Source organism: Etheostoma cragini, chromosome 13 (genome assembly GCF_013103735.1).
Source record: "Etheostoma cragini isolate CJK2018 chromosome 13, CSU_Ecrag_1.0, whole genome shotgun sequence".
NCBI classification, from domain to species: Eukaryota; Metazoa; Chordata; class Actinopteri; order Perciformes; family Percidae; genus Etheostoma; species Etheostoma cragini.
In genome coordinates, this window is record NC_048419.1 from 10,544,745 (window position 1) to 10,569,892 (window position 25,148).

General features: G+C 40.4%; 3 protein-coding genes across 4 annotated transcripts in view; all 3 read left to right on the plus strand.

Annotated features, from left to right (window-relative positions):
* Positions 1 to 1,989, plus strand: part of mtmr2 (myotubularin related protein 2) — a 7,437-nt gene extending 5,448 nt beyond the window's left edge. For both annotated transcript variants that reach the window (XM_034891010.1, XM_034891011.1), the window contains exon 16: positions 285 to 1,989. In XM_034891010.1, coding sequence (XP_034746901.1) covers positions 285 to 449 — 165 coding nt within the window. In that variant the 3' untranslated portion in view covers positions 450 to 1,989. The remainder of the gene's footprint in view (positions 1 to 284) is intronic.
* A 1,116-nt stretch (positions 1,990 to 3,105) lies between these two features.
* fam76b (family with sequence similarity 76 member B) lies at positions 3,106 to 9,311 on the plus strand. Its single transcript, XM_034891016.1, has 10 exons — positions 3,106 to 3,651; positions 4,707 to 4,771; positions 4,874 to 4,928; positions 5,060 to 5,215; positions 5,310 to 5,488; positions 6,105 to 6,155; positions 6,263 to 6,340; positions 6,475 to 6,610; positions 6,692 to 6,793; positions 8,171 to 9,311. Exons 1-10 carry the CDS (start codon positions 3,565 to 3,567, stop codon positions 8,258 to 8,260), a joined length of 999 nt encoding a protein of 332 aa, XP_034746907.1. The 5' UTR covers positions 3,106 to 3,564; the 3' UTR covers positions 8,261 to 9,311.
* A 1,025-nt stretch (positions 9,312 to 10,336) lies between these two features.
* taf1 (TAF1 RNA polymerase II, TATA box binding protein (TBP)-associated factor) overlaps positions 10,337 to 25,148 on the plus strand; it is a 16,543-nt gene continuing 1,731 nt past the window's right edge. Inside the window, exons 1-39 of the mRNA XM_034890809.1 lie at positions 10,337 to 10,670; positions 11,314 to 11,428; positions 11,648 to 11,771; positions 11,858 to 11,974; positions 12,320 to 12,442; positions 12,718 to 12,959; positions 13,087 to 13,302; positions 13,411 to 13,653; positions 13,746 to 13,983; positions 15,018 to 15,125; positions 15,236 to 15,403; positions 15,733 to 15,860; positions 16,130 to 16,237; positions 16,417 to 16,590; positions 16,693 to 16,866; positions 17,086 to 17,190; positions 17,300 to 17,500; positions 17,583 to 17,724; positions 18,211 to 18,341; positions 18,432 to 18,512; positions 18,599 to 18,748; positions 18,840 to 18,959; positions 19,234 to 19,409; positions 19,495 to 19,727; positions 19,855 to 20,062; positions 20,448 to 20,613; positions 20,818 to 21,029; positions 21,231 to 21,339; positions 21,431 to 21,529; positions 21,641 to 21,818; positions 22,033 to 22,100; positions 22,186 to 22,308; positions 22,421 to 22,513; positions 22,633 to 22,717; positions 22,851 to 22,918; positions 23,507 to 23,623; positions 23,987 to 24,094; positions 24,323 to 24,418; positions 25,028 to 25,146. Coding sequence (XP_034746700.1) covers positions 11,315 to 11,428; positions 11,648 to 11,771; positions 11,858 to 11,974; positions 12,320 to 12,442; positions 12,718 to 12,959; positions 13,087 to 13,302; positions 13,411 to 13,653; positions 13,746 to 13,983; positions 15,018 to 15,125; positions 15,236 to 15,403; positions 15,733 to 15,860; positions 16,130 to 16,237; positions 16,417 to 16,590; positions 16,693 to 16,866; positions 17,086 to 17,190; positions 17,300 to 17,500; positions 17,583 to 17,724; positions 18,211 to 18,341; positions 18,432 to 18,512; positions 18,599 to 18,748; positions 18,840 to 18,959; positions 19,234 to 19,409; positions 19,495 to 19,727; positions 19,855 to 20,062; positions 20,448 to 20,613; positions 20,818 to 21,029; positions 21,231 to 21,339; positions 21,431 to 21,529; positions 21,641 to 21,818; positions 22,033 to 22,100; positions 22,186 to 22,308; positions 22,421 to 22,513; positions 22,633 to 22,717; positions 22,851 to 22,918; positions 23,507 to 23,623; positions 23,987 to 24,094; positions 24,323 to 24,418; positions 25,028 to 25,146 — 5,465 coding nt within the window. The 5' untranslated portion in view covers positions 10,337 to 10,670; position 11,314. The remainder of the gene's footprint in view (positions 10,671 to 11,313; positions 11,429 to 11,647; positions 11,772 to 11,857; positions 11,975 to 12,319; positions 12,443 to 12,717; positions 12,960 to 13,086; positions 13,303 to 13,410; positions 13,654 to 13,745; positions 13,984 to 15,017; positions 15,126 to 15,235; positions 15,404 to 15,732; positions 15,861 to 16,129; positions 16,238 to 16,416; positions 16,591 to 16,692; positions 16,867 to 17,085; positions 17,191 to 17,299; positions 17,501 to 17,582; positions 17,725 to 18,210; positions 18,342 to 18,431; positions 18,513 to 18,598; positions 18,749 to 18,839; positions 18,960 to 19,233; positions 19,410 to 19,494; positions 19,728 to 19,854; positions 20,063 to 20,447; positions 20,614 to 20,817; positions 21,030 to 21,230; positions 21,340 to 21,430; positions 21,530 to 21,640; positions 21,819 to 22,032; positions 22,101 to 22,185; positions 22,309 to 22,420; positions 22,514 to 22,632; positions 22,718 to 22,850; positions 22,919 to 23,506; positions 23,624 to 23,986; positions 24,095 to 24,322; positions 24,419 to 25,027; positions 25,147 to 25,148) is intronic.

Genomic DNA, 25,148 nt, shown 5'->3' on the forward strand with positions numbered 1-25,148 from the left:
CCCCCCCCCCCCCCCCCCCCCCCCATATTCTATGAGCCATAAGTATTAAATCCAGTAAGATCTGTCTGAGAAGCATATTTGACACACAGCATTGTAGGCTAGAAATTGTCATACATGCTCCGATGACTTCTGTCAACAGAAGCTCAGCTTTATCGGGGGTTTTTATGTTGGTTTTTTTTACACAAATACCATCAAATACCATCTACCCCGGGGAAATTTCAGGAAGGTAAAAAATAGATTGCACCCAAGTCTGACACATTGGCTTTTTTTTCTCTTGTTGCCAGGAACCTGTTCATCAGCGCTACAAGGAGCTGTTGGCGAAGCGCGCTGAGCTGCAGCGGAGAGTGGACGAGTTACAGCGAGAGGTGACCAATCGCTCAGCCTCCTCTTCCTCTGAACGTGCGGGCTCCCCCACACGCTCCATCACTCCAGTGCAGACCTTTGTTTGACACACCTTTCGAGCCTCATGGCGGTTGCAGAAGCTGAACCCCACTTGTAGAACATGGGCCACACCTGGCGCTACGAAAGGACCCGTGTGCCAAACTGTCTCTTTGGGTGACACATACCATATAAATACACCTCCACCAAAAGTCGGATCTATTGGCACCTCTCCCGGGTGATGTAGAGTATGCATGCAACAGAAGAGAGTCTGACTCAGACGGCTTTACCACAGCCATACTGTACTCTTCGTCTACAGTTGAAAGGACATGTAACCAGAATAGTGAGTACGGTTTAGCATATCGGCCTACCTACAATCATTGTTAATTATTTTGAAGTACATTACAATATGATTCGGGTAAAATATGAATGCCTTATACACTTTAGAACACTCACGTAATTCCTCTACGCTGCAAATGTTTAGATGTTGATTTGAAAGCAATTGTGAAAATGTACATTGCTAAAAAAGGATTTTAAGCTCTAGTACTAACATCAACTAAATGGCTTGGGAGTTAAATATTCATGAACGTAGCTAAAGGGCTGTATTGTTAGCTTCTAATGTAAAAGAGTGCATTAAAAACCATTTGCAGGTTATCTTTACAGGTTAGTGCTTTTAGTGCTGATTTTTGTGACCAAATATCCAGTTTTTGTTTTTATGAATACTTAATGTGTCATGTATGGCATTCCTCTCATTGAGTGATTTAGGTTTTGTAAGTTTCATTTTTCTAACTAGTTATTTATTATCCTTTAGCCTAGACTTATATTTATGGATCATGAACACATCCATCTCATGTTATAAATTGTTTAGTTTTGTTCCCATGCAATATTAATAAGCAACACCGAATATGCAACAGTTCATTAGTTGAAGTTAATAGTCTGTTACTACTTATAGTGTATTACTACTTACTAAAACTTTAATGTATGAACATTTCTTACAGATGCTTTTAAAGCTAGAATCGGCCAATATATTTTTTAGGGAGCAGAATGTGTAATAACTAATAATTTGCTTTAGGTTTTCTTTTGTTCTTCTTTAGTTTAATGAATATATGTGCCTTGCTCTGAATGACTGTGAGAATAGTTGTTGAATGGTTGTGAGAATAACAAGATAAAAGTCTGTTTTTGACCGTTTTTGAATTGCCAAGGTTAAGCGATTAAAAATGAAGTCTGAAATGTACAGTGTGACTGCGCTGGAGGGTGAAACTAGACCGCAGTGGCTCTGAAAACATTAACATGGTCATATTCAAGCCGTTCCCCTCTCATACCTAAGTGTTACATAACTAGCCATAAGTTTAGCTTTAAGAATTTGTTTTACCATCAGCAGGCTTATTACATCACTTAAACTAATTCATGTTGCCCCTTAAATTGTATTACTCTCCCTTTAAGAATGTACAGCTATTAAAGTAGGACTTGTTTCCCACACAAGGTGAGGCTGCCATGCTGACTGCACTTCATTGCTTCATAACTTGTTCTCAGAAATTGATACAGCAGGCTACAGCAAATGTCAAAATGTTTAATATCAATTAAAATTAAATGCTAATACTATGTAGTCAACCTTTTGTGAACTTTTGGGCTTTTTTTGTGTGAAAAAAGGGTAATGGAGGAAACCCTATTTGCATACATTATGTTGCTAATAGGTTTTCATCGTGATCCAGCAAATTTCTATTCCTGATTGTGTTTTGTTATTAACAAGCAACTGAATACAAGGAGTCACACAAAGACATGAGAGAGAAAACCGAATTGAGGGAGAAATGCAGAAAAAAAAGAAACCCTGATAGGTCCGTCTTTCCATCCATCATGGCAGCTGAGATCAAGTAAAGTTGGATTTATCAACCCCTCATGTTCTTATTTTTATTATTATTATTACAGATTCTGATAGCACACCAAAGTTTTTTTTTTTTAAATAACAGAATGATACTTTAGTTGCTGCACAGAGTTAGGCACCAAACAAGGTTATCCAGGAACCCCCTCACTGTATGGAGGAATCTCTGAACACATTATAGAAAACAATGGAGACAGATATAAATTACTCAACCCTTCCATAACCTCATTCTACAAATGTTGATTAAAATGTTACACAATGTTCAGACTTTAGAGCTATTCAGTTGGAATAAGTACTGAGTTACAATTACCTTGTTAGTATGATACTGAATATCATATGCAGAACATGATCTTGTTGGGCCAAACTAAAATAAAAGCTCTGCCATACACTGACTACATTTTGTATAATATTATATAAAATATCCTTTTACTAATACCCCTAAACCAAAGATGAATCAACAGAGATGTGGCAAATGTATCTTCTTGACTTGTGATTTTCTCGGGGCCTTAGTGACACCTCAATAGCATGGCTGACTGAACTGGGATGCCATTTCTGAACATTTGTAGAAAATTGAGAGTTTGCAGATGTTAAAAGAACAGTGATGAAATGATGACTCAATAATTACACATAAAAATACATGCATAAGGCAAAGGGTGGAACACTAACATTAGTGTGCCATTGTAGTCGTGACTTCATTGTGATTAAACTATTTAAAAACTGTTTATGACATGATTAATCAAGATGTCAAGCTTTGTTGAGTAAGTCAAGGCGTGTGATTGGCTCGGGGCATTTCAAACTGTGAATCCCGCGGACGGATGTTTTGTCGCGATAGGTTTCCTTTCTTCTTCTGGAGCCGTATACCACTTCCGGTTACATGACGACGACGGCGTTGATACAAAAAGAGCGAAGGAAAACAGGAAAATAGCTTTCTTAGCGAGAACAGCGGAAACTTAATATAAATAGCCAGATCTTTGTTAACGGGTTGCTTTTATGAAGGCATAACTAAATATTTATCTCAAGCTATTATGGTTGGATAACGTATGCGCAGTAAAAGATCACAAATAATTGGAGTTTATTGTTCTTTGCCTGCTCCCTCCAGCTAGCGTTAGGCTATCACTGTGTTGCCCTACGCTAACGTTACCTAGCCGAGCTAGCTAACGTCAGCTAACACTGGATGCCAACCCTGTTTGTGTGTTCATAGTTCAGAATTAGCAAACAGCTAGAAAGGAAATAGTGCTGTCAATCCGTTCAGTTTGCAGCTGGACTCTGTGAACCTCTCCTTGCTCGGTGACATTAGTTGGGCGAGAATGGCAACGTCGGCTCTGTACGCCTGTACGAAGTGTAACCAGCGGTACCCCTTCGAGGAGTTATCGCAGGGCCAGCAGCTGTGCAAGGTAAATGAATGTGTGTGTGATCGCACACAGGCTCGGATTATGTAACATATATACGTCTAACCTGGAAGCGCTAATACAGTGACTGGAATCTTGTTTAGATCATTCTTCACGACAATCCTGTTTATTACGTTATTACCTCATTCACCACATCTTTGGCTGCTGAACAGAGATTGATAAAACAATCGAGGAACTACAAGAGCAACACGTTGGCAAGTATGTACACTGATGACATTTCTCTGAAGTATTTTTTTTATGTAAAGAATTACACTTTTATGGTCATCGATGTACATACTTGCCAACTTGTTGCTGTTGTAGAGTCCCAGATGTTGAATTTCAGTGTACAGATGTGGATGACAGACATTTTTTTTCTAAGAGAAAGGTGTTGTTGCCAGCTCTCTATCTGCACTGAATCATATTTTTTCACAGCAGGGAGGTTAGATAAAATGGACATTGATATCACTTTGAATATTCAGTGAACTATGGTTTGCACAGGATGGTTAAAGCACAAGGTCTGCTGATGAACATTAAGGCAATTATAGTTAGATTTCTCTATGTTTTCAATTTGAAATATACTAGTTATATTCACAGTGTGTAGTTAGGGTATAAAGGGTGTGTACGTCTATCGATTGTTGAATTCTTTATTCATAGTAATGCTTAAATTGGCTTTCTTTGACTTTTGTTTACAATGCTTGATTATAAGAGATGAACACAAACAAATCCCATTAACCTGTCCTGTAGCTGTGCAAATGGCAAGCTCTTGAATCTTGAATGCCACTAAAAGTTATCCAACAATGACTCTGGTCAAGTGTGCTTATTTGTTCCACACTACCCAGCCCTACTGCAATAATGCGTTAGGTTGACTGAACAAAAGCAGTTCAAATACACGGTAGACTTCACTGCTTGTATACTTAACACATAAAGTCAGATGTAGGTATTTCAGCTGATGTTGGAGCCAAGACATACAAAAGGAGTTATGATGCAGCCTTGTTTCTGATGTCTGTCATAATAGCACATTACTACGCTCATGAGAACGCTTCTTTGCTTTGTTGCCATAGGAGTGTCGCATCGCACATCCAATAGTGAAGTGCACGTACTGCAGATCTGAGTTTCAGCAGGAAAGGTGAGATATGCGCTCCAAGTTACACACTTCAGCGTCTACGTTATCCGTATTAATAGTTAATGTAATTTGTTTAGGATGTAAACCCATGTTTGTTCTTTACAGTAAAACCAATACAATCTGCAAGAAGTGTGCTCAGAACGTCAAACAGTTTGGAACAGTGAGTAACGCGTTTCTCCAGTTGTTTCCTGAAACTCCAGTTGTTTTTATCTAATTGCACTAGTCCACATTTGTTTATAGTCCACCATGTGTAAAAACCCTTTTAACACATTCTTTTGTGTGTCTTTACAGCCCAAACCCTGCCAGTACTGTAACATCATTGCAGCGTTTATTGGGACAAAGTGCCAGCGTTGTACTAACTCAGAGAAGAAATATGGACCTCCACAGACATGTGAGCAGTGCAAACAGCAATGTGCTTTTGATCGTAAGGAGGAAGGCAGGAGAAAGGTACAAATCTGACACACACACACATACAGTCTAATTTAACAGCAAGTGTGTAATACCAAAGATTATAAACTACTGTCTCCTACTTGTCTTACAGGTGGACGGGAAACTACTCTGCTGGCTCTGTACTCTGTCCTACCGCCGTGTCCTGCAGAAGACCAAGGAGCAGAGGAAGGGCTTCGGCTCCTCCAACTCCTCATCCCTGAACGAGAAAGACCACCACTCCAGACCTCACCATCATCACCACCAACACAGACACAGCAGCTCTCATCACAAGTATGTCCTCTGTTGTGTCACAGAGTAGTGAAACGATTTGTGTCTGTTTTATGCTATTACATCTAGGGCCGTGACGGGATGAATTCTTCCACAAAGCATCGCCTCCGTATGGTGGTTAAGTTTCGCCGAGACATGAACACCTGACATGCTGCTGGGGCGCAGGCTCCGCAGAGCAGCAGGCTAGCGACTGAGCAGAGAGAGAGAGAGAGAAGGCGACTTGGCTGCTCTCTCTCTGCTAATAATAGCAGCTCTGTTTTAACAATGTTAATCTACATGGGGTTTTGTTGGGATCAAGATATGAGCAGAGGGAAACTCCACCGGCCGCTAGGCGAATTTATGTCATGTAAGTGTCATGTTAAAACACTGCAGCACTATGCTGTCCATCTCGGCTGAGTACCAAGCTGAAGTAAGGAGCAACTTAAGTTTTGTTTCTCCAGAATGCCTTGAACAAAGGATGTAAGACAATCAATGACTAAAACAGTTATGATTTAATCACAGCAGTAGCGTCATGTCACTGAGGTTATCGCCCCGGCCCTAATTGTATGCTTCTTTACACAAATCGATGAAAAGGTGAAAATTGGATCTAGTCAACTGACGGCTAACTTATCTTTCTCAGACTAAGTGGGAGCTTGAGTCCTGAGCAGGAGCAGGGACTGTGGAAGCAGAGGTAAAACCTCCCTTCTCATTTGGACTACATAATATATGTATATCAGAATGTATGGATTGCGTTTTTAGGCCCAACATTGGACATTGCCGTTTTGATTTCCTTTGCAGCCATAAATCGTCTTCAATCCAGAAGGAGACTCCAAAGAAGAAACCAAAACTGGAGATGAAGCCATCCAATGGGGACAGGTATGAGAAGTGATAAAACGGTTTACATTTGTGGTTCTATAACAATGGTAATTCCTTTTGGAAATAATCCCACTTTTTTTATGTTAACTACCAATATAAGTACTGGCCTCAAGTTTTTTTCTTTCTCCCATCAGTAGTTCCATCACCCAGTCGATGGATTCTGGAGGAACAGACAACTTCATCCTTATCAGCCAGCTGAAAGAGGAAGTGATGTCACTGAAGAGACTTCTGCAGCAAAGGGATCAAACCATTCTCGAGAAGGACCGAAAGGTATGTTATCAGCCTCGCCTGACAAAGTCGCATCACTGTTTGCTGCTCGGTTGACATATTGATGATTCATTTCTCCTCTAGCTCACAGAGCTCAAAGCAGACTTTCAGTACCAGGAATCCAACATGAGAGTTAAGATGAACCAAATGGAGAAAGCGCACAAAGAGTCTATGGAGCAACAGCAGGTGAGAAACTACATGATGCACACATGGATTTCCCAAATATGCTCACCAAACTTGGTCTCCATTTTTCTGTTTCCACCATCGTCAAACATCCACCAGCTAACTAGTGGTGTCACAAAAAATGTCAGCAGCTCAAAAATGTTCACACTGTAATCACTGTATCAGTTTGTAATGGCACTTTGGTGTGTGTGACTAATATATACTTTATATTACTTTATTTTGTTTTCATACTTATTGTTTTGCATCTAAAGAGGTAATGTTAGGTTGAAGAGGTTTACAGAATTTAAAGGTTCTGATGTGCAGGATTGAAGTAGGTTTGGTCATTTAAACATTACTCCATCACTGATATTGCGTCACATCAGTCAAATACCATCTTTTTTATTAAAAGACATAACCTTAAGCAAAACCAGTCCCATCTAAATGACCATTCCTGAAATTATTGTTTCAAGTACACATTTTATTTATACTAAAAGACATATTGTATTTCATTTATTTAAATATTGAAACATCACCATTGGAATTTTAAAGTGACTTGCCTGCACCTTACATGACAGTGCATGGGAGTACACACCTCATTCTCTGTAATTTTGACAAAGTGTAATCACTAATATTGTTGATTATTATTGTCATTATTACTATTATAATTACTATTATTATTATTATACAATTAACACCACAATTGTTCAACACACATTGTCCTGTTCACCGGTTCCATCTGAGGATCGCCTACAATAGCATTTTGGTTTATAGGGATACACAACATTACCCAGGGGGCATGTTGGAGAAACACTCCATGGCGATCCTTATCTCTTGTTACCTGTGATTTATTCAGAAATGCCCACATGATATTTCGTAGGGGTGTACAATGTTTCAGGTTGTATAGCTATCACTATTGGGGAATAATTGCTTAAAAATGTTAATTAGTATCTGGACCCATACCATGTTTGGGTGTCATACACTGTGTGCCAGGGATGATTCACTTTGCATGAGTTTGCACTCTGTTATGGATATGATGCATCGGTTAGGTCTTTTCCTGTCAAACTCTGGTGTTATTTTTTTATCATGGTTGCTGTTTTGTAAGTGTGACTCTGACTGACATATTCCCTTGAAGATGTTTTTTCTACCAGTTAAAGGGAGTGCATGTTGGGCAAACCCTCCAGATTGTAGCGTTGGATGGATGATGAGTACTTAAATGCTTTGAAACTGCAGTGTCCTAGAGCCAGCTAGTGTGATTGCTGCCATTAAAATATTACAATAGAGATTTCACTTAAATTGCGATAGAAGTGTGCATTGCGATTTCACAAATGCCTCACCTGAGGTGTTAGGAAGTTCAGAACTATGCATCTAGTTTTTAACACCAATTATCATTTGTTTTCACAGGGCAAGAACAGGGAGTTGATGAAACAAGTGGCTGCCCTCTCAAAAGGAAAAAAGTTTGACCGGACAGGAAGTTCACTGCTGTTGCCCTAACAAAAGGCCGACCAACGGGTAACAACACAGTGGCTTCATTGTTGTAACACTGTGAAAGTCTCCCTCCTGTGTTTCCTCATTGCCATCAACATCAATAACTTCTCAATTGGTAATGTTAGAGACCATGTTGTACATGGAAATCAATTGTTGAATTGAAGACACCTTTTTCTAAATGTCAGCATATTTTAGATATTTCATGGTGACTTTTCCACTGGTTCATAGGATGTGACTTTAAAAGGAGTGGAGGATGGAGCCCTCGTTTTTAACACTGCCGGGCCAAAACAAAAAGCATGGTGTGCATATATGGATGGCCATCTATCAACTTAATGTATCCACCTAATTTTTATGGATGTCATGCAATTTATTTATTCAACTGTATTTCTTAGCTTTTTATTTCCTCACAACATACTAAGAGAACATGCCACATTTTTGGGGTTTTCTTCAATAGCAATTAGTTATATTTTTCTAAATTTACGTGATTGTGAAAGACAAGTTCTCCTTAATGGAGATCCTGCGCAACTTTACAATGTATGCAAAAGTGGGAAGGGTGACCACTGAGCTACTGGTCAACAGTAGGCAACCCACTCAGTAACAATTCATACAACAACCAATGAACACTTTAAAAGGCTGTCTGACAGGGAGACACCTCTTGGCTGCCCTCTTTCTCACTGTGTGACAGCTGTAGTGCTTTGCTGTTTCTCTTTAGTGGAACGATTGTAATATTGCATGATTTTACTGCCAGACGGTTGGCATTGTGGTCAGACTTCTTCTTTTCCCTCCCTTTTTAATTAGTTTTTTAAGAATCACTTGTAAATGTATTACTGGGGTCAGCCAATTGTATTTAAACTATTGCTTGTATCTGTTTTAGTGAGTACAGTATGTGTATGGTAAAGCCAGTTGAAATAACATGTCTGTAGAAGATGCTTTTTAAAGGAACACACCTATCACCTTGCATTATTGGGCTGGTTTCATACTGTGGCGTCCAGGATCACTTTTGTACTTTTTTTCCAAACCAAGTGTTTTAAAACTATTAAAACTGGCTAAACTGTTACTGTATGATTGTTTTTATTGACCATATAAGTTTTAGATTTTTGGGAACTCTTGTTATAACGGTATGAAATATCTCTAATGTAGATGTTGGATCAACTTGCACTTTTCAACCATAATATCTCAGCTATTGAGATACTGAATTGATGTCATAATCTGTGAGGTAAAATAATAGTTTGAACTATAATCCTATTTTGCCACTAAAGGATTAGTACCTCTTACTGAACTTAACATTATTGGTATTTTACATCACGTCCTGCCATGTGAATGCGAAGATGTTGGCTTGAAGAATGCATAATAATCCACAGTGATAAAAGTCTTATTTGGGGATTTATGCTTTAGCGTAGTGACCAAGGGAAATGAGTGGATAGGATGAAACGTGAACCGAGACACAGACTGTTCATGGCTTGTAAACGTCTGGTAATTGTATCAGCTTTCAAAAATGCTATATGCACTCATGGTTACCATCAATTAATATAGTACTACAGAATGGTCAAATCCTTAGTCTGGAGTCGAAAATTAAAGATGTGGAATTAAATATTTGAAATTTCTAATTTATTTCACAAGTTGACCGCTAATTTCCAATTAAGGATTAATGCTTATTGTTAGTTTATTAGTTTATATGAGCTTTTATAAGCACAGATAAGATATTAGTTGGTTAAAGTCTTACAAGAAACCATAGCTGGCACTCTACGGGCTCCATAATAAAAGAACTCGTCCCTTGCAAACAAAATGAGAATGCGAGAATTGTCCAGTATAATAAACTAAATGTGTCTAGTCATATAAACAATGTATGTAAGTTAATAACGCGTTGGACATTGAACATAAACTGTTTGCTAGCTATAAAACACAATTGTAATGCATATTGTTATGTATGCCAACAGACTGCCAAATAATACTTTCTGGACATTGAAGAATCTTGGTGATAAATGCAATAGTTTCCCACGTTATAGGGAGTACCTAAACGCATCACCCCCTCCATCCGGGTCACTTTGTCCTTCGACTTTCCGCTAACGTTAGCTTAGCTAGCTGACTGGGGTGCCTGCAGACCTCAGTACGCTGCAGCGCCTAATTTACAAATAAAAACAAAAAAGTTTTTAACGAACCTGACTTTGTAACGACAGCATAAAATGAATTTTGTTTATTTTTTTCTGTTAACCTCACAATGCTGATACAGGCACATGTAGAACATATCTTTGGGTTAACGAGTAATTTTGTCTAGTGAACATTAGCTATCTCAGCTAACCTTAACATTAGTTTGCCTGGATGACTTGAGCTGTAGCAGTTTAGCTGCTAGCATTCAACAGATACAGCAAGCTGGCTGAAACCAAAGCGTACCAAATCTGAAGTTAGATCAAGAAAGGTAAGTGCATCTATGACATTTACAATTTTCAGTTCCTATCAAATTCTTAGCGAGAAAGCTAAAGTTAGCGAACGCACCTAGCTTAGGGTTTAACGTTTCATAATTTCAGTAACATTGCAGATAAAACTAGGTTTGTCTATAACAAAATTGGTGGCAATAAAGCAGTTTATTGTGCCTTTCTCCCAACATTCTCCCAAGCATTAAATGACGAGCATGATTGGCACACAACCACAAAAAGACAACAAATGGGCATTTGTATGAAAAACATCACAACACACCAACTGCACACATTGAAGGCATACTGCAACGTTACGTGTGTTTACAAATACATGTCAAAATCTGTCAGATATGCATGTCTTTTATTAAATGTACGGTACGTTACTGTGAAATATTTAATTAACCTCATTCAGGGTGACTATTCTGTGGTGTTTTCTTAAAACATTAACAAAAGAAAAATGCATGAATTGGTATTGTTAAAGTTTAGTGAGCCTTAGCTAACACAGGCAGACAAAAACAACAACATTGTGACATGTAGTATTTGATCAACTCAAGTTCAAAATGGACACATAACTCAGGACTATTATAGGATCCCAGTGATGATTCTCACTGATTTAGCAAGTCGTTGTAAATGTTGTCCATTTAGTATGTCGGACTCGGACAGTGACGAGGATCAGGATCGACCTTTCTCTCTAACTGGATTCCTCTTCGGAAACATCAATGAAGATGGACAGCTAGAGGATGACAGTGTTCTGGACAATGTGGGTGTTTTAAAGATTATTTTCATTACCAAAATGTAAGACTAATTTTAAGTATTTTCATCAAGGATTGCATTTAAACTATGATTGTTAAATACATGGTAAAAATTATATTTAATACTTTTTTTCCTTTTAAGAATTAACTGTTAGAATAAGCTTATATTGTATTTTACATGCTTATTGAATCTTTTTGTTCTGTTTCTGCTGATTCTTTTCACCCAGGAGTCCAAAAAGCATTTGGCTGGTTTGGGTAGTCTGGGTCTGGGCTCACTCATTACAGAGATCACTGCCAACGAGGAGGGGGATCAAGATGAAAACAGAGACGCTGGTAGTGTGGATGCAGAAGGTTAGTTTAACTTTTAAAAAGGAACTTTGCAATAATTTAGCCATGAACAGGATGGAATGACATTTTCAATATTTCTCCTTATTCAGGTTGGGTGAAAAGCACGGACGATGCAGTGGATTATTCTGACATTAGCGAGGTTGCTGAGGATGAGACAAAAAAGTACCGCCAGGCCATGGGGTCTTTGCAGCCCAGCAGGAAAACAGGTGATCAACTTACAGCTCTTAAGAGTCATATTTGAGTTGGATTGTCAGATTCATTTAAAAATTACTTATCAAACTTTATTTTTGCTGATATGTTTGCTTTTGAAAATGTTTTTCTTAAAATGTATATCTGATCTTATCTTGATAGATAAAATGTTTCTAAAATAATACACATTTATTGATTTTAAAAAAATTTCAACATTTTACAAAGTCAAAACAGCACCTTATTTATTTTTACAACAATACTCAGTCATCCTTACCAAGGAATCCAAAGTGTTGTTGGACTGTTTACATTAAATAAAGATAAAAGTATACATTTTTCAACATTTTCAAATTCCTTACTCTCAGATGACGAGGATGACTATGATGCTGACTGCGAGGATATTGATTCTAAGCTTATGCCTCCTCCACCACCACCAAGTCTTCCTACAGCTGCTAAGAAAGAGGAACCGTCCTCTCCGAGCACAAATGGTAAGGACGTGTTTACTCTCGATTGTGTTTGGCTTGCCCTCTTCCACAGAGGCTTAAGCTACAACTAAAGAGTCTGTAAGGAATTGAATTAGCTAATGGTAGTTCATCAGGGTGGATCCTACGGGTATTTAGATTACCTTTGAAGAACATATCTGCACTTGATTAATTAGTAAATATAATAGAAATTCAGGTTAGGTTCACGTCTTTTAGATGAAAAATATCTGAAAATGTTTTATTGTCTCTGCTGCTGCTATCTGTCACTGTCTCTCCTACAGTTGGGGAAGAGGGGGATGGCATCATCCTGCCCTCCATCATTGCACCATCTTCCACGGCTGATAAGGTTGACTTCAGCAGCTCCTCAGACTCTGAGTCAGAGACTGACCGTCCCTGCCAGGGTTTGGGGTCTGGAGGCCCCCCCGATAGTCTCAACCTCCCTCTTGCTGGCATCATGCAAAAAGATGCTGCCAAAGCGCTTCCTGGTGTCACACAGCTCTTCCCAGAGTTTAGGCCTGGAAGGGTAAAGCATCTTTACAGGCGCTGTCCTGAACTAAGATTAATCATTACATGCCAAAGTATTATTTTATCATTATCATTTTATATTTATGAGTGCACTGACACCCACTGTCTCTCGGATGTACTACCAGGTGCTTAGGTTCTTACGACTGTTTGGTCCTGGTAAGAACATGCCATCCGTTTGGAGGAGTGCCCGCAGGAAGAAGAAGCGGAAGCACAGAGACCCTCACCCTGGGACACCACCTCCAGAAGGAGAGTCCACAGAGCAAAGCCAGGAGAAGAAGTCTGGATGGCTGTACGAGTACGCACCCCCTCCACCCCCAGAGCAGTGTCTCTCTGATGATGAGGTCATTTTTCCAGCGTTATATGCTATTGTAGGCTCTAATGTCAGCTGGTAGTAGTCTTTGTAAAGTCATTGTATCCAGCACTTTACATGCTTTTTCTGTGCATTGCAGATAACCATGATGGCCCCAGTAGAATCTAAGTTCTCACATACTTGTGGTGATGGGGACAAGGAGGCAGAGTCTCGACCTAAAGTAGCAGAATGGAGATATGGTCCAGCCCAGCTCTGGTACGACATGCTAGGCGTCTCTGAGGATGGAAGCAACTTCAACTACGGCTTAAAGCTAAAAGAACACCAGAGCAGTGAGCCTCAGGAGCAGGACACACAAAAAGAAATAACAGAGACTGCACATGAGGTATGCTGGCATGGATATCTGTAGCCATATCATGAAAAATATACGGATTGTTACTGATACTGTTACTGATATTATCTATAACATGTCTCTAGTTTCTGAGGCGGGAGGCCAATGATGATAATGATAATGATAATGAAGATGAAGATAAGGATTTATCAGCCCTTGAGAATGAGCTCTTCCTGATGGTCACTCAACTGAAATGGGAGGATGATATCATCTGGAATGGGGAGGACATAAAACACAAGGGCACAAAGACTCAGCGGGCCAGCCTGGCAGGATGGCTGCCCTCTAGCATGACCCGCAATGCCAACGCTTATAACGCCCAGCAGGGTAAGACATCGGGGGGGAAAAATTACTAAAATAACTCTTGCAATGCTGTGTGTGTGTGTGTGTGTGTGTGTGTGTGTGTGTGTGTGTGTGTGTGTGTGTGTGTGTGTGTGTGTGTGTGTGTGTGTGTGTGTGTGTGTGTGTGTGTGTGTGTGTGTGTGTGTGTGTGTGTGTGTGTGTGTGTGTGTGTGTGTGTGTGTGTGTGTGGTTGTGTGTGTGTGTGTGGTTGTGTTGTGTTGTGTTGTGTTGTTGCAAACAGCCTACTATAACTGGGTGGTGTTTACAAAACTTGAAAGACACTGTAGCGGCAAAACACAGAGGTTGGAATATACATACATTATATATATACATATATAAATACCACTACAAAAAACACAGGACAATGGATGCAATAAAATATTAGCGGAAGACAACTGACAGTTTATGGTGGTGATTAAAAACGTACAGACATTAGAACATAGGACAAATACAATACATTGATTTACATTAATCTGGAAGGTTGAGTTTGGCTAGTTTTGTGATATGACATTTAAGGTGAGGTTTGTTTATAGCAGGGATTGCTTATTAGAAATGATAACAACAGGAGAGAGTCTCCTAAGTAATGATAATACCCAATGAATAGATAAAATAAAAAAGTGAGCCGGTGGGTAATTTGAAATTTGTGGGGTCTTAATTTGATCACGACCTTTGGCCATCATTCTGGGCAGGTTGACCATAGTGCAGGCTGGGGGAAAGACATCACGGTCTAGCCTGGATGTCTAATCGCCAATGGATTTTAGGGTTGTGGTGTTTTGTGGGTATTGTCGCAGAAGGCCATCCCCAGACCCTTCTGAGGGGATTGGTCCACAGCTCAACACGCTATCTAAGGATGTGCCCAGACCCGTATGAAGGGGCCGGTGTGTTTTTGTCATGGTTTTTTTTGTTTTTTCTTCTGCTCCATTTAAATCTGTCTGTGGGCCTCTGTAGAGTCTGTAATATGTCATGTTTGTAAAATAAACATAATAACTACTATAACTACTAACTATTTAATCTTACAGGTCTAACAAGAAGTAATTCCCAGTTGGTGCCACCTACGCCTCCCCCCATGCCCAAACTTTCTTCAATCTCTGGCTCTAAGCGTGAAAAAAACAGCCATGAAAATCAATGTAAGTTTGAGAGTTTAAGTCACAATACAAATAATAGATTCACCCAACCTTTTTTTTTATTTTATCTTAGCCTAACCTCATTTTCTGCATTGTCTGCATTTGATTTACAGCCTTTCTGGAAGAAGACTCTCCCTGGTTCTCCATTTTTCCCATTGACAGTGAGGAGTTAGTGTATGGACGCTGGGAAGATAACATAATCTGGGATGACCAGGAGATGGATCACATGCTCATGCCACCTGTTCTTACACTGGATCCCAATGATGAAAATATCATCCTAGGTATATTCAGAATTCCCATCTTGTTAGGCTTCATCTTTACGTCTGTTTTGCTTTTTTCCAATATTGATATCTTTCATTGAGATTTTAGGGGAAATGTACATTATGACTTTCTGAAGTTTGTACATGTTCTTATGGGGTTCATGTTTTTGAAAGCTGAATTAATTTATGTGAGTGTGTGTGTAATGTTTTATCTTCTTAATAGAGCATCTAGTTTTAGGTTGTAAGTAAAAGTGTAAATCCTGGGATCTGCATTATTTAGTGGTTGGAGCCTAAAAGAATACAATGTTGGCCGTCTACTACTTATTTTAAAAAACTGTTGTCTGTTGAAGAAATCCCTAATGAAAAGGAGGAGATGACTTCCCACTCCCCGTCAAAAGAGAATAAGAAGGAAACAGCAATCAAAAAGAGCCGCATCCTGCTGGGGAAAACTGGGGTGATAAAAGATGAGCCACAGCAGGTAGGCTGCCTATTAAGGGCAGGCAAAGAACCACATTTGATTATATAAAATGACAGATTACATGTTCTGCTTCTTCAGTAAATATGAAGGTTAATGATTAAGGCTGATCAATAAATGGCCAAGGCGGCATAATGAATGAGCCAATATGGTAAAAGGAAAATGGCAGAGTTTTGGACTGAGAATGGTATTCTGTAAATCCATTTTAAAAAGTAGAAAGGTTCGAAGGATATTACTTTCAGTGGAAAATACGTTTTTCTTTTTTAACTCAGAACATGTCCCAGCCTGAACAAAAGGACCCCTGGAACCTCTCCAATGATGAGTTCTACTATCCTAAACAGCAAGGCCTGAGGGGGACTTTCGGTGGCAACATCATTCAGGTAAGCAGCCGTCCACAAAAAGAAAGATACATCCGACAGAACATGGTCAACATGTAAATGTGGCAGATTCCTGCTGATTCACAGATTAGACATGGAGCCATAACCTGTGAAATAGGCTGAAAACAGCTGAAGTGTAGAAGTCTTAAAATCTGATGGAGTACATTTTGTGTATTTAACAGCACTCCATCCCTGCACTGGAGCTGAGGCAGCCCTTCTTTCCCACTCACATGGGGCCCATGAAGCTGCGCCAGTTTCATCGACCGACTCTGAAGAAATACTCATTTGGGTCTTTGGCTCAGCCTGGTCCCCATCCTGTCCAACCACTGCTCAAACACATTAAGAAAAAGGCCAAGGTGGATATTACTCTATAAACATTCAGATAACTTTGTAGTGTTTTGCCAATTTTGTACATTAATGGTTAACTGAGTGGATTTGTCAATATTTTTTTTGTATAGATGCGAGAGCAGGAGCGACAGGCAGCAGGAGGAGGAGACATGTTCTTCATGCGAACCCCACAGGACTTGACGGGTAAAGATGGAGATCTGATCCTGGCCGAGTACAGTGAAGAATACCCCCCTCTCATCATGCAAGTCGGCTTGGCCACTAAGATCAAAAACTACTACAAAAGGGCGAGTCTATTCTTTGTGTTCCACTTGTGACATTGCGTTTTTGTTAGCCAAGACATGCTGAATTGCATACACAAAGGTGTACAATTGTTATTGCCATAATTATTTGAAATAATAATTCAAAATAATCACATTCAGCTTGAAAATTGCAGACTCCATATTTTCCACTTTGTTGGATAGGGTTGGTAAAATACTTTATTGCAATGTTACTTTCTTCTTCAGAAACCTGGAAAAGATCCTGGAGCACCCGACTGTAAATATGGAGAGACTGTGTACTGCCACACATCCCCTTTCCTGGGTTCTCTTCATCCTGGACAGCTGCTCCAGGTCAGCACCGTCACTGTCAAATATTCAGTATTCAGATTACTTAAATATCCAAAGCATCACTGGTCTTTCATCATGGCAAACAGTGAGATGGTATTTCTTTTTCTTTTAGGCATTTGAAAACAACCTTTTCCGTGCTCCTATCTACCTGCACAAGATGCCAGAGACGGATTTCTTGGTTCTGCGAACGCGACACGGCTACTACATTAGAGAGCTTGTGGACATTGTTGTAGTTGGTCAGCAGTGTCCCTTATTTGAGGTTCCAGGGCCCAACTCCAAACGAGCCAATACTCATATCCGAGACTTCTTACAGGTATGTTTATTTGCCTGAACTTGCCTAGAAATTTAAGCTGCTGTTGTTGCAAATGCCTAACTTTCACATCTGTATTCGCAAGGTGTTCATTTACCGCTTGTTCTGGAAAAGCAAGGATCGGCCCAGGAGAATCCGCATGGAGGATATAAAGAAAGCTTTTCCTTCACACTCAGAGAGCAGCATCAGAAAACGACTAAAACTCTGTGCTGACTTCAAACGTACAGGTAGACCGCGGCCATTTGTTAACCCTGTACACACACCATTTAGGGATCATTATCATTTACTATCATTACCATATGTGACAAATAAAGTTTCTTCTTTTGATGTTGGACTAAACTAACACACTTGTGTTACATCAGGTCATTGTTGAGGTTTATAAAGATATACTTTGCATGAGCTCTTCAGTGTGTGTGCCTTGAATTGACAGATAGTAAAGCAGGGAGCAGGGAAAGAGCTTTTTACAACTACTTTGGATTTTATCCTGAAGGTAAGATCTAGACTAAGGACAGTGTAAGGACACAGGGTACAAATGCTTAGCATTTACATCAGCAAGTCATGGTTTTCTACAATGCTTCATTTTTGTCTAACAGTCTAACATACATTTATCTTTATTCTGACATGATATTTTGCTCTTAATACTGCATTCTGTGTTCAAGAGTAAGGTTGGCGATATGAGAAAATGTCTAACAGTATTTTTTCCCTCATGCCAGGGATGGACTCTAACTGGTGGGTGCTTAAGCCTGACTTCCGATTGCCTACAGAGGAGGAGATAAGGGCCATGGTGTCTCCAGAGCAGTGCTGTGCTTACTATAGCATGCTTGTGGCAGAGCAGAGACTCAAGGTAACAGGATCTGCCTCTAAAGAACTTCACATGGTTAACACGAGTAAATCTTGGGGTATGGCTTCACTACAATTTATTTGGTCTTTTTAGGATGCTGGATATGGTGAAAAATCTTTCTTTGCTCCAGAAGAGGAGAACGAAGAGGACTTTCAAATGAAAATTGATGATGAGGTATGCGTTCTTCATAATTAGTTAGGGATTTCAGATTAGATACCTTTCAGATTTACTCAATGCTGATCCTGTGCAACACGTCTTAGGTGCGGACAGCTCCTTGGAACACAACAAGAGCCTTCATTTCTGCCATGAAGGGGAAATGCCTGTTGGAAGTTACAGGCGTGGCTGATCCTACAGGCTGTGGAGAGGGTTTCTCCTACGTCAAAGTGCCCAATAAGCCTACTCAACAGAAGGTCTGAATGGCTTAAGCAAAAGTCTGCCACCCCATGTTCTGCGTGGTGTAGATATAGAGGATGAAAACTTAAATCCTGTTCATTTTTTCAGGATGACAAAGAGCCACAGCCTGCCAAAAAGACAGTGACGGGGACGGACGCTGATCTGAGGAGACTCTCACTGAAGAATGCCAAGCAGCTGCTGCGCAAGTTTGGTGTTCCAGAGGAAGAGGTAAGACCAGGGTGATATGCTAGCGCATTAATCTGATATAGGACAGCCTATTGGAAAAGGGGCCGTCCCCTAATTAGTGGAATCCAGGTTTGATATCCACAATAACTATTTTGTTTTCTATTTTGTCACAGCAATGAATAACTTCTATTCTCCAATCTTGTATTCACTCTAACTAGAACAACTACAAAAACAGTGGTGACAAATGTCTTTGTTGAAAGACATTTTTCAACAACATGGCTTGTTGAAAATGATTGTGTGTTTGTATGTGTGTTAGATCAAGAAGCTCTCACGCTGGGAGGTGATTGACGTGGTGAGGACCATGTCCACAGAGCAGGCGCGTTCAGGTGAGGGACCCATGAGCAAGTTTGCCAGAGGCTCTCGTTTCTCCGTTGCGGAACACCAGGAACGCTACAAGGAAGAGTGCCAGAGGATCTTTGATCTGCAGAACAAGTGAGACTTTTATTTAGGGTTATGTGTGTTATTCAGGATTCTGTCTGAGCAGACGTTGAGTCTTGTTGTTGCACCCCCACCACAGAGTGTTAGAGTCGACAGAGGTGCTCTCCACAGACACAGACAGCAGCTCGGCGGAGGACAGTGACTTTGAGGAGATGGGGAAGAACATTGAGAACATGCTTCAGAACAAGAAGACCAGCTCCCAGCTTTCCCGCGAGAGGGAGGAGCAAGAGAGGAAGGAGCTGCAGAGGATGCTAATGGGAGAGGAGAGTGACCGTGACCACAAGGGACGCAAGGAGCGGCGCAAAGGCTTGTGTGAGTCTGTGTTTCTGAAAGTCAGTGATCTCTAGTGTGTAAGTTATCGACATCTGTTTTACTTGCGTAAGGTTGAATCATGTTTGTCTCTCTAACTGTAAGCTTTACTTTACCCTTCACTCTATAGCCAGCTCCTTATCCACCAGTTCCCACAAGGATGACGACACTTCCTCCGTCACCAGCCTAAACTCTTCAGCCACAGGACGGCGTCTCAAGATCTATCGCACCTTCAAGGATGAGGACGGCAAGGAATATGTTCGCTGCGAGACAGTTCGCAAGGCTTCTGTTATTGACGCCTACACCAGGATCCGAACTACCAAGGATGATGAATTCATGTGAGTCTTACTAATCAAACTTTGAGCTTACTCCTCTTACAGTGGGTAATTGGCTCAATCTGAATAGGTTGGTGCTATAATGATGTTATAGTTCAAAAACTATTTAGAAAAATCGAGCAGTGACTTATTAATGCAACGAAAGAAATTATGAGTCACATCACAGCTATGCAACTTTTAACGAAACGTTCATAATTTGTATGTAAATTAGTTTTGATGCGGCTGCACACACCTTACATTTGAAAACATAGATTGTGCATTTGTGTTTGGTGTGAACACATCCTAAGAGCTTAAATTGTAGAAATTCCAGTTAATTAGGCCCTTGCCATTATCACAACTGAACCGCTGAATGTAAAACAGCCAGTACTGTGTATCTTTGTGGTTGCAGACGAAAGTTTGCCCTCTTCGATGAGCAGCACAGAGAGGAGATGAGAAAGGAGCGCCGGCGTATTCAGGAGCAGCTGAGGAGGCTGAAGAGAAACCAAGAGAAAGACAAGATCAAGGGACCTCCAGAAAAGAAGGCCAAGAAGGTCAAAGAGAGACCAGACCTCAAGGTAAAAGTAAGCTTGCCGATTCAGTACTTTACTCTACTATACATTTCCTCTCCCGCTTTTTGACACCAAGCTAAATGCAAACCTTTGGCTTTCCATTGGTGTAGATATTAGGTCAATTTGTAGTATTCTTTCTTTTAGTTTTCTTATCATAAAGCACTGGCATGTTATTTTTCGTGTTCCTCAATATTTGCCTCTTTTCCCTAGTTAAAGTGCGGAGCGTGTGGAGCCATTGGACACATGAGGACCAACAAGTTTTGCCCGCTGTACTATCAGACCAACGCCCCACCTTCTAACCCAGTTGCCATGACAGAGGAGCAGGAGGAGGAGCTGGAAAAGACCGTCATCCACAACGACAATGAGGAACTGATCAAGGTGGAGGGCACCAAAATTGTGTTGGGAAAACAACTCATTGAAAGGTAATGGATTGTCTTTTTCACTCCTCTATTACTATTGAAAAGAATTTCAATCTGTACTCGCTGCTAATTCTAGCATGAGCTGCAGAATCCAGTTACAATTGGCTCGGTATTTTCTAAAGTTGATTTAATTTAATTTATTTAATAAGTGAATGGTCTGTGGCCTGTACCCCGGCAGGTCCTAACGATTTGTTTCTCTTAAAGTGCTGATGAAGTACGCAGAAAGTCTTTAGTGCTCAAGTTCCCCAAGCAACAGCTCCCACAGAAGAAGAAGCGACGCGTTGGCAACGCTGTGCACTGTGACTACCTCAATGTAAGCAATGTTTTACAGCTTGTTCTTAAACATTCTGAATCTAGAGTCCCTTTAGCTGATCTTTTAAACTGTTTTTGTTTTTAATTCACAGAAACCCCATAAGGCCATCCACCGCAGACGCACGGACCCCATGGTGACATTGTCTTCTGTGCTAGAGAGCATCATCAATGACATGCGGGATCACCCTAATGTAAGATCTGCTGGCATACACTCATCCAGCTCAACAACATTTCTTTGTTTCCAGTCGCATCCCTTGCTGCTCTACTGTCTTATTGTCACTCCTTCTGTTTCTTCTATGTAGACATATCCATTTCACACACCAGTGAATGCTAAGGTTGTGAAGGACTACTATAAGATCATCACACGGCCAATGGACCTGCAGACCCTAAGGGAGAATGTACGTAAGAGACTGTACCCATCCAGGGAGGAGTTCCGTGAAGCAGTGGAGGTTATCGTCAAAAACAGCGCCACCTACAATGGTAAAGTTGTAAAAACGTGGGGTGACCTCTAGCTCACTCAGTAAGAGCATGCACCGCATGTAGGCTGCCCGGGTTTTAACCCAATCTGCAATAATCTTAAAATTTGTTCAACCACCTCTCTTGAAAACAGACTCAAGTCTTTCTCTGGTTTATGTTACACTTTCAGTTTAAACTCATCAAACGGTTCTCGTGCTCTCTATTTTTGTTCCAACAGGGGCGAAACATCCAATAACACAGGTAGCACAGTCCATGCTGGATCTGTGTGATGCTAAACTGAAAGAGGTGAGTGTTAATATAGATGTTTTTTACAGCTTCCTGCCCTTTTGTCAATTTTTACATTAACCATCAAATGTGTGCGTGTGGGCAGAAGGAGGACAGGCTGGTAAGGCTGGAGAAAGCCATCAACCCCTTGCTGGATGATGATGATCAAGTGGCCTTCTCTTTCATTCTGGACAACATTGTGACCCAGAAAATGATGGTGGTCCCCGATGTGAGTCACCCCTGCTTACCATTTTCTTACCTTAATCAATTTGAGAGCACTGATCAGTTCACATGCAGAATATGTTATCTATCTAATTCCTCAACTCCTCCCTTCATTATAGTCATGGCCATTTCACCATCCTGTCAACAAAAAATTTGTGCCCGACTATTATAAGGTGATTGTAAGCCCAATGGATCTGGAGAACATCCGCAAGGTGAGTCATACAAGGTGTCAACATCGAACTAAATATACTAAATATATATATTTTCATATAAGCAATACATGTAACATGAACTGTTTCTCTTTTTGTATTTGTGTTTCATGTTTCAACAGAACATCTCCAAACACAAATACCAGAACCGAGATGCGTTCCTTTCAGATGTCAGTCTCATTCATGCCAACAGTATCAAGTACAATGGTAAAAGTGTTATGGTGTTACCTGTTATTGTGACCTCTAAGGTTGGACTTTTTTAAAGATTAGATGACTAACTTAGAGCAGAGTTCAGCAGTTAAGTAAAGATGCTGTTTTGCTCTTTGTGTGTCTTTCGCAGGCCCAGACAGTCCTTACACCAAGACAGCCCTGGATATTGTCAATGTGTGCAAGCAAACCTTGGCAGAGGTATGTTGACTCTCTGCTTTTTACTTTGCCCTTTTTATCCTCGCAATTTTAAAGTTCCGACTTGAGGGGTCTTTATCGTGAATTTTCCCACATTCATGTGGTTCAATTCTGACACCACATGAATGCAGCACAAATTCCCTATCTCATATCTGCCTTGTGATTTGGATCCGTTCCAAATTGTAATGGGCTCTTCCGTGGCCCATGCTACCACCTTCTACCAGGTTTCATGATAATAGGCCAGTATTTCTTTCTGTTACCCTGCTGAAACACAGACAAAGCAAGCCAAAAACATGGCCACTTAGGAGATGGAGGTAATAAACCTTCTCCATCTGATGAACAGTTATCCCTCTGTTTATTTACACAGTATTGTAGAAAATTGTTTAAGAAAATATAGGCAGTACTGGCTTGGTGTAGAATTGTATAACACAGAGGATTGAACATAATTTAATACTGTACATCTTTTATTAAATTGCTGCAGAATTGGCCAAATTGCTAAGATTGGAATTCAGACTATGTCCACTTGTGTTTTTATGAGCAGGAAAATAACTATTCAATTATTGTAATAATTACCTGTTTCTGTGTCCCCAGTATGATGAGCATTTGACTCAGTTGGAGAAGGACATCTCTACTGCTAAAGAGGCAGCTTTAGACGCAGCTGACTTGGAGAGTCTGGACTCAATGATGCCTGGGCCATACACACCACAGGTAGGAGAGCAGCCAGGGCCCAATTTTTATTTTGCTAGCTTGGTAATTAGTGGTTTGCTGTGTATCTCGCCACATTGACAATAGACTTTAGGCCTTCATTTGTTAATAACAATACACTTGAGGTAGTCCAATGTTTTCTAGGTGCAGTAGTCTCATTGCCACTCCTTGTAGTTCTCCTAGCTCTTATATTTCTTCACTCGTTCTCTGCACTAACTCTCATTTCCAGACTTTCACGTTTTCTTCTTTACAATCTAGTTTTTTCACTGTAGTGTCTCCTTTCTCCCACCCTGTTTTTCTCCTTCACTCCTGCTGTTGTGTCCTGTCTCTCCCATTGTGTGTGCCGCTGTGTGTGGTGTTGGCCAGCCTGCTGATCTGTTTGACAGCGGTGCTTCAGGGAGTCTGCCCAGAGAGACCAGCAGCATTTTCTCTGAGGGACCTCTAGGGGTTACTCCAGAGAAGAGAGGGGGGCAGGTATGGAGAGAGACAGAAATAAGGCTAGCAACCACATGCCACCTCTCCTCAAACTATCCTCAGAGCACCCAGCTTGATCATAGGTTTTTGTTGTACCTAGTCTTGGTAAAGATGTTCCTCACACCAGAACATTACAGATAACATTAGAGCATAAAAATTAGTGTAGTTATTGCTTATTGGCCCGTCTTTTGGCAAGAGATCTCAGACCTTTATTAACCTGCCCCTCAGGGTCGCCACGGCAGAAGACCTGGGGAGGAAGAGTCAGATGTGGACATTGAAGGCTTTGAGGAGGAAGATGATGGCAAACCCAAAACTCCTGCTCCTGTAAGAAAGACAGATTTATTGAAAGGTTATATAGTTATATGAGGCCCCCGCTGCTGCGCATTTATACACAAATGAACATTTACCAACTTGCCCCCAAGCATGTTTACATATTAATGCAAGTAACCATGTCAGAAACCCTTTAATTTCAGGTCACGCCATTGTTGTGGCCTAACATTGTTATTTAATAAACTTTAGGGTTATACATAATTGAATTTAGATTGCCTAGTTAAGTTGAAATTGTCTAATATTTTATTCTCACACGCTTTTCTTTTATCAATTTGTATTTGTGTCAGACAAAAATTTCACAAACATTTGCTTGTATGGGGCAACCTTTGCTGCGTGTCATCTCCCTTTTCTCTCTCTCTCTCTCTCTCTCTCTCTCTCGTTCTCTCTCTCTGTCTCCTTTCCTGTTATTCTCAAGCTATCATGAAAGGCAATTAAAGACCAACAAATTAATCTTTAAATTCTTGTAATGTTTAATTGAACCACTTTTTACTTATTTATTGTTCTTGGTTTGTAATTATATTTACTTGTACACTTAGTTACACTTTAGCTTGCTTTCTTCCTAATTATTTATTTATATTACATTTTTCTGTCCTGTCTTTCTAGGCAGAGGACGCAGACAGAGATCTAGAGGACGACGATGATGAAGAGGACATGTTGTTGCCACCTCGCAGACGGGTGCACGACCAGGAGGACGAGGAGGAAGATGAGGAGGAGGAAGAGGACG

What these genes read in the sequence shown, in the direction of transcription:
- fam76b (XM_034891016.1), top strand. Translation starts at nt 3,565, where the DNA reads ATGGCAACGTCGGCTCTGTACGCCTGTACGAAGTGTAACCAGCGGTAC. An exon ending in AGGAGGAAGGCAGGAGAAAG is followed by an intron (nt 5,216 to 5,309) that starts GTACAAATCTGA and finishes CTTGTCTTACAG; the next exon opens with GTGGACGGGAAACTACTCTG. An exon ending in CAGGGACTGTGGAAGCAGAG is followed by an intron (nt 6,156 to 6,262) that starts GTAAAACCTCCC and finishes TTTCCTTTGCAG; the next exon opens with CCATAAATCGTCTTCAATCC.